The 6,170-nt window shown below is 55.0% G+C and overlaps 1 protein-coding gene across 1 annotated transcript in view; it reads right to left on the bottom strand.

The window, feature by feature from the left end:
* The window catches only part of ABR (active BCR-related), a 197,813-nt gene extending 191,643 nt beyond the window's left edge, over positions 1-6,170 (bottom strand). The window contains exon 1 of the mRNA XM_011956234.1: positions 6,034-6,170. Within this exon, the coding sequence (XP_011811624.1) occupies positions 6,034-6,094 (61 nt within the window). The 5' untranslated portion in view covers positions 6,095-6,170. The remainder of the gene's footprint in view (positions 1-6,033) is intronic.

Genomic DNA, 6,170 nt, shown 5'->3' on the forward strand with positions numbered 1-6,170 from the left:
CCACCACCAAGGGCCTGGCAGGGTCAGCGGGCACGGGGTTGTCTTGAAGTTGCCTGCCCTCGGTTTGCCCCAAAGGGCTCAAGCTGAGCCAAACAGCTGCCGCAAACACTGGCAGTGAAATCTTCCAATCACACACCCTAGCAAAGCACAAGACTCCCTTGGGGGTCTCTGACTCCACTATAAGCGACTACAATGACCAGATCCACACACCAGGAAGCTCGGAAACGGGCCAGCTAACAGGTTTCAGCTAACAGGGATTTCTGCTGGGGGAGGAGCTCAAGGAGCCAAGAACTCGAGTTTTCTTTTCCTGCCCGTACTCAGGCAACCAAAACCCATGGAGGGCCTGAGCAGGAGCCGCTGGGGAGGCGCCGCCTCAAAGCTGGTCCGATACCATTCCTGCCAGTCCTCTTGCCACATTCCCTGCTCCTTCCCAAGTCACGTGCCAGCCTTTCCCAGTCCCTCAAGGCTTTCCCGGATGAAGAGCGGATGAGCCAGACAGCCGAGCAGCTCAACAGCACTCCTCACCTTCAAAGCACTTTATACGTATGAATTAATCCACACAACACCCATGAGAGCCGTCATGCCCTCCCTCAGAGGAACGGGCACAAGGAAGGTACCGGAATCGTCCCAGAAAGCAGATCGTACCTCAGAGAATAAGTCTTCCATCCTGCCCCCAAGAGTGAGGCAGAGCCTCCTCACCATTCCCCATCTTCCAGGCTCCTAACAGCATCTTCCAGCCAATTCTCCACAAATTTCCTTCCTTTTCCCAAAGAACAACGGTAGCAACAATCACGACCACAAAAACTTCAGTTTCTCTGAGTAGATGACTTAATTCTTCTGTCAGCCCCACCTCTGAGACTCCAGCAGCCATGACGATTATGGGCCGGTGTTGACAAAAAGGAATAAATTACTGGGCTATTCGGAGAACACGCGAACATCCGCCAGCAGGCGCTCACTAGCACACGTGGAGTGGTCTGATACGGCCCCGAGAACTGAGCTGCTCTGATCAAACGCACACAGGCTGTCAGTCAAGTGGCTTGGTCCCTGGTGTAGGAAATGTCGGGCTCAGATGAGAAACTGAGGCAGGCTCATGACCACCTGGAGACAGGTTTGCATCCCCACTGCCCCAGATAACTTTCGTGGCCCATGGATGAGGCACTGAGTCTACAAAGGGCATGAAAATACCACAAGAGACTGAAATCGCCCTCGGAAATGTTGCTTGGGGTAAGAGAAGTGAGCTCCAAAAGGCAGGCTCTAGTAAGAACAGATGGTCACGTTCTGCCTTCCATGAGGGCCAAGTCACTGCAGGCTCTTGCTTGGCTCAGTAGGGAAGGTATGTTTGAGACCAGGACTAAATTACTTGGGACCAAATGGAGGCTGAAATGGCAAGGCGAGAGGCTTTAAATGCAGCCTCTGCCTCTCCTCTAAATAAGTCCTAAACCCAAATATAAAGATTTTCCATTTGAAGAGGTGCCAGATAATCAACCTGCCTGGGGCACACGTATGTCTTAATCCAGATCTGCTTGGAGAATCCCAGGGACAGAGAAAGTTTCAGAGCACAGCTCCGCCCCCATTTTGGGCTACTCTGCAGAACTTAATTTAATCCAATCTAATCCCATGGGATTGGGAAAATTAAAAACAAAGAGAAGATGGTAAGTGTTTAGTGGAAAAGGTAGTAAAAGACATAGAGGACTTATGACCAAGAAAACATGGCGGGGCGCGGTGGCTCATGCCTGTAATCCCAGCACTTTGGGAAGCCGAGGCAGGTGGATCACCTGAGGTCAGGAGTTGGAGACCAGCCTGGCCAACACGGTGAAATCCCGTCTCTACTAAAAATACAAAAATTAGCCGGGCGTGGTGGCGGGCTCCTCTAATCCCAGCTACTCAGGAAGCTGAGGCAACATAATCGCTTGAACCAGGAAGGCGGAGGTTGCAGTGAGCCAAGATCGCGCCACTGCACTCCAGCCTGGGTGACAGAGCGAGACTCTGTCTCAAAAATAAAAAGAAAAGGAAAGAGCCTCAGAGAGAGGCTCACCAGCCCCAGGGAGAGAATCTAGGTAAGGTACTGAGAGGTGAAACTGACATTGCCACATTAATGCAGGCAAATGACTGGTGCAGACACAGGAACTGGGGGATGTCTGAAACCATCTGTCGCTCCACAGGCAAAGGACTCTGCTCCCATCAGTCCCAGAGTCCCTGGCAGCTGGGATCCAACACTTCTCCTTGAGTCAGACAAATCACACTTACCCCAGCCCTTCAGGACTTCTACCATAGGAGAGATGGGGCATTTGCTGCCCACCCCTCATCAAACGACCACCAAACCTGTGATGGAAGTGGGCACATTCCTCCTGGCAAAACCAGGAAGAATGAACTGCCAACCCCAAAGGCAAGAAGTGTGTGAGGGGAGGGGCTGGCTGGCAGGCTGGTACCTTAGGAGCAGAGAGTCACCAGCCTCAGTGAGCTCAGACAGAGCCTCCGCTGTCCCTGCCTGGGCTCCAGGCCCAGCCCCCAGGTCCTACAAGAGGCACAGGGCCAGGTTGGGGTCAGATCCATTGAAGCCATTTACCCTGCCAGACTGTTTCAGGGAGAACTCTGCCAAAGAGGACTGTAGAGAATGGTGCCCCCCATTCCATGACATTCCAAGGCCTTGAATAAACTCAGACATACCCAGGTGGCACTCAGGGTCCTCCTCATTATTCTAGGATACAATCTGAATTCCAGCTCAGCTATTTGTTACTTATGTGATCTTAGGTATATGATTTGTGCTAACTGAGCCTCTCTTTCCTAATCTGTAAGAGTTGCAGAGTTGTGAGGTTTGGAGAGAATGGATAGAAAGTGCCTAGCACAGGGCAGGCACAGTGGCTCACACCTGTAATCCCAGCACTTTGGGAGAACAAGGTGGGAAGATGACCTGAGGTCAGGAGTTCAAGACCAGCCTGACCAATACGGTGAAACTCTATCTCTACTAAAACTACAAAAATTGGCTGGGTTGTGGTGGTGCACACATGTAATCCCAGCTACTCAGGAGGCTGAGGTGGGGGAATTGCTTGAATCCAGGAAGCAGAGGTTGCAGTGAGCTGAGATTGCACCACTATACTCCAGCCTGGGCAAAGAGGGAGACCCTGTCTCAGAAAAGAAAAAAAGAGAGAAAGAGAGAGAGAGAGAAAGAGAGAGAGACAGAAGGAGGGAAGGAAGGAGGGAGGGAGGGAGGGAGGAGGAGAAAGTACCCATCCCAGTGCCTGCCATTCAGCAGGTGCTCTGGAAATGCTATTATCATTGTCACCAGGAACAATGCTCAGAGAGAAGAAGGCAGGCAACCTCTACCACTGAGTCATTCCCATCTCTAAGTCACACTGCCGCCCTACGCCCTGGGTATACCACCTTTACCGTTCCCTATGGATCTGGCATTTGTGGAGATTTTTCACCCAGGACTGCGAGCCTGGTAAGCAAACAGCTTCCTGAGAAGCAGAGGAACTTCCTCTGGGAACCACAAAACCATGCTGCCAGGCAAATGACAGCCCGGGTATTTGTTTTAATTTAGGCTCTTGTCAAGAGGAAAGTTGATGGCTAACAGCCCAAACATGACTGCACAGCACCTCCCCGGGAAGCCTCCTGCTACAGCTCTCCAATAAGATATTCAGAAGAGGGAGGCAGGGACTCCTCACACTGCAGCCATATCAGTGCCCCCTCCCACCCACCATCCAGGCCACCCCAGGACCCGCCCAGAGGCCAGGGCAGCAGCAGGAGGGTCGACAGCTCAGGTGCCAGTCTGCCTGAATCAGAGCTGCCCAACAGAGCCTCCTAAGAGGCCTTGGCCTAATTCCCTTTTCTGGCATTCCTCTGGTCAAGAATTTGCAAGGTGGCCTCAGGCAATGTCGCTTTTTCGCTCCAGGCATGGGGGAAAGAGGGTGGGCTATGGAAGCCTTGGAAATGATCAGGTCAGGGGAGTCTTCTTCTGCCGCAGAGAAAGCTAGAGACAGGTTTCCATAGGATTCCACACTTCAGGAAATAGGAAAACAAGAACTGGGTTTTGCAAAGAGCCAGAAATACTCAGGAACCTAAGCACATGTGAATCTGAGGCATTGTTATGATGGCTGTTTGCAAGCTGTTCGCAAGCGCACAGCTAAGAGAGGGTCACTAATCCTGCCTTCGGGTCAGGAGCTGATCTGCACCAGCGCTCTGAACAGATGTGTGCCCCCATTCATGCAGACACACGTGCACACACATGCCACACAGCCGTGGGCCGTGACCTTCACCCAACGACGCTGGCCTCTGCAGAGGAAGGAGCAGATGGAGCGGCGGCACTTGGCACAGGACCAACACCCAGGGGATCCAGCTTTGCCCCTTTGATGTTGAGAAACCAAAGCAGAATGAACCATCACAAGGACAGCTCCTGGGGGGAGGAGAGGAAGGAACGTGGGATGGAGGAGGTGGGTGGAGAAGAAGATACAGGGAATGACCTGGACCCAAGGGGATGCTGAGGTCAGAGGATAAATGTTGGGTACCACAGAGCCTCCAGGGTAAGACTCTGGGGTTCAAGGCATCACCCTTTTCTACTCCTCCCACCCCCACATATGACTTATCAAGGAACTCTAGCTGGGATGACGCTTAAAAATGCCCTTGTTGGCCAGGCACGGTGGCTCATGCCTGCAATCTCAGCACTTTGGGAGGACAAGGCCGGTGGATCACCTGAGGTCAGGAGTTCGACACCATCCTGACCTCATGGTGAAACCCCGTCTCTACTAAAAATACAAAAACTTAGCCGGGTATGGTGGTGGGTTCCTGTAATCCCAGCTACTCGGGAGGCTGAGACAGAAGAATCACTTGAACCCGGGGCACAGAGGCTGCAGTGAGCAGAGACTTGAACCCAGGGGACAGAGGCTGCAGTGAGCCAGGATCCTCCACTGCACTCTAGTCTGGGTGACAGAGCCAGACTCCGTTTCAAAATAAATAAATAAATAAAATAAAACAGCTCCTGTTCTATGGCATCCAGTGCCTAGAATCAGGCTGAACCAGGCTCCACCTGGCCCCACCCGCCTCCCCCAACTCCTGCCTGGAAGATGAGCTGAGAGAGTGGGAGGGTCCCACTCACGTGGGCCTTAGGAAGGGCGAAATCCACTATGTAACCCCAGGAGGACCATCTTCCTAATCCCTGAGAGCATCCAGCCAAGGTGTCTCACGGAGGGGTGGAGAGAAGGGGCGGTGCCGTTCTAGCACCCGCGAAAGGTGCGGTGGGGGGGTGGGGGGGTGGCTCTCCAATCGCCCCAAGCCCCCCCATTACCCATGATCAGTTATGTGTCCCCTGGGGCCATGCAAGACCAATCACATGCCCCAGGCAGATTTGGGAGCGAGGGGGTGGAGAACTCGAGAAGGTTTGTTTTTTTTTTCCCTTCTGAGGGTGGTGGTGATGATGAGGGTGGGGGTGGTGATGAGGCTGGCAGGAAAGATTGCTGAGCCCAGGATTTTCAGCTCCCACATCCAAAGGGCCCCCGCGGATATCTGTACCCACCGTCTCCCCTCCCACTCGATCCCACCCCTGCCCCGAACCCCCGGGCCCCGAACCACACACAGCTCCAGTGCCCCTGGGTGGCAAACTCGGGTGCCAATGACTTTCTCAAAATGGCCTTTAGGCTTCAGCCTGGACAGAGAAGCTGCTGGTCCGGGGGCGGGGGCAGCACCCCAAAGGGTCTCCCTCACCCGAGGCTCGCAGAGGCTGGATTCACAACAGGTGGGAGGGGGGGTACAGCTCTCGGCTGGGTCCGCCCACGGTCCCCGCCCCCAGCCCCGCAGGAATCCGCTCTGGGGACCCCCCGCCCGCGTCCCCCGGACCAGCCCGGCGCCTGGGTCCCGACCCCGATCCTGATTCCCACCCCGACCCCAATCTGGACCCCAATCCCGCACCCGCCCGTGCCCCCCATACCAGTCCGGCGCCTGAGGTCCCACCCCCGATCCTGGGATCCCGACCTCGATCCTGGGGTCCCGACCCCGATCCTGGGGTCCCGACCCCGCTCCGCCCCCGCCCGGCGCACGTACTGCTGTAGAGGGTGTCGATCCAGGACAGGCGCGGCAGGCCCCGGTGGCTGAGCGGCTCCATCCCGCGGCGGCGGCTCGGTCAGATCCGAAACCCGACCCTCATCGCGCAACAAAGGAGGGAGGGCGGGCGGGAGCCG

The sequence above is a fragment of the Colobus angolensis genome, unplaced genomic scaffold, assembly GCF_000951035.1.
Source record: "Colobus angolensis palliatus isolate OR3802 unplaced genomic scaffold, Cang.pa_1.0 Scaffold110, whole genome shotgun sequence".
NCBI classification, from domain to species: domain Eukaryota; kingdom Metazoa; phylum Chordata; class Mammalia; order Primates; family Cercopithecidae; genus Colobus; species Colobus angolensis.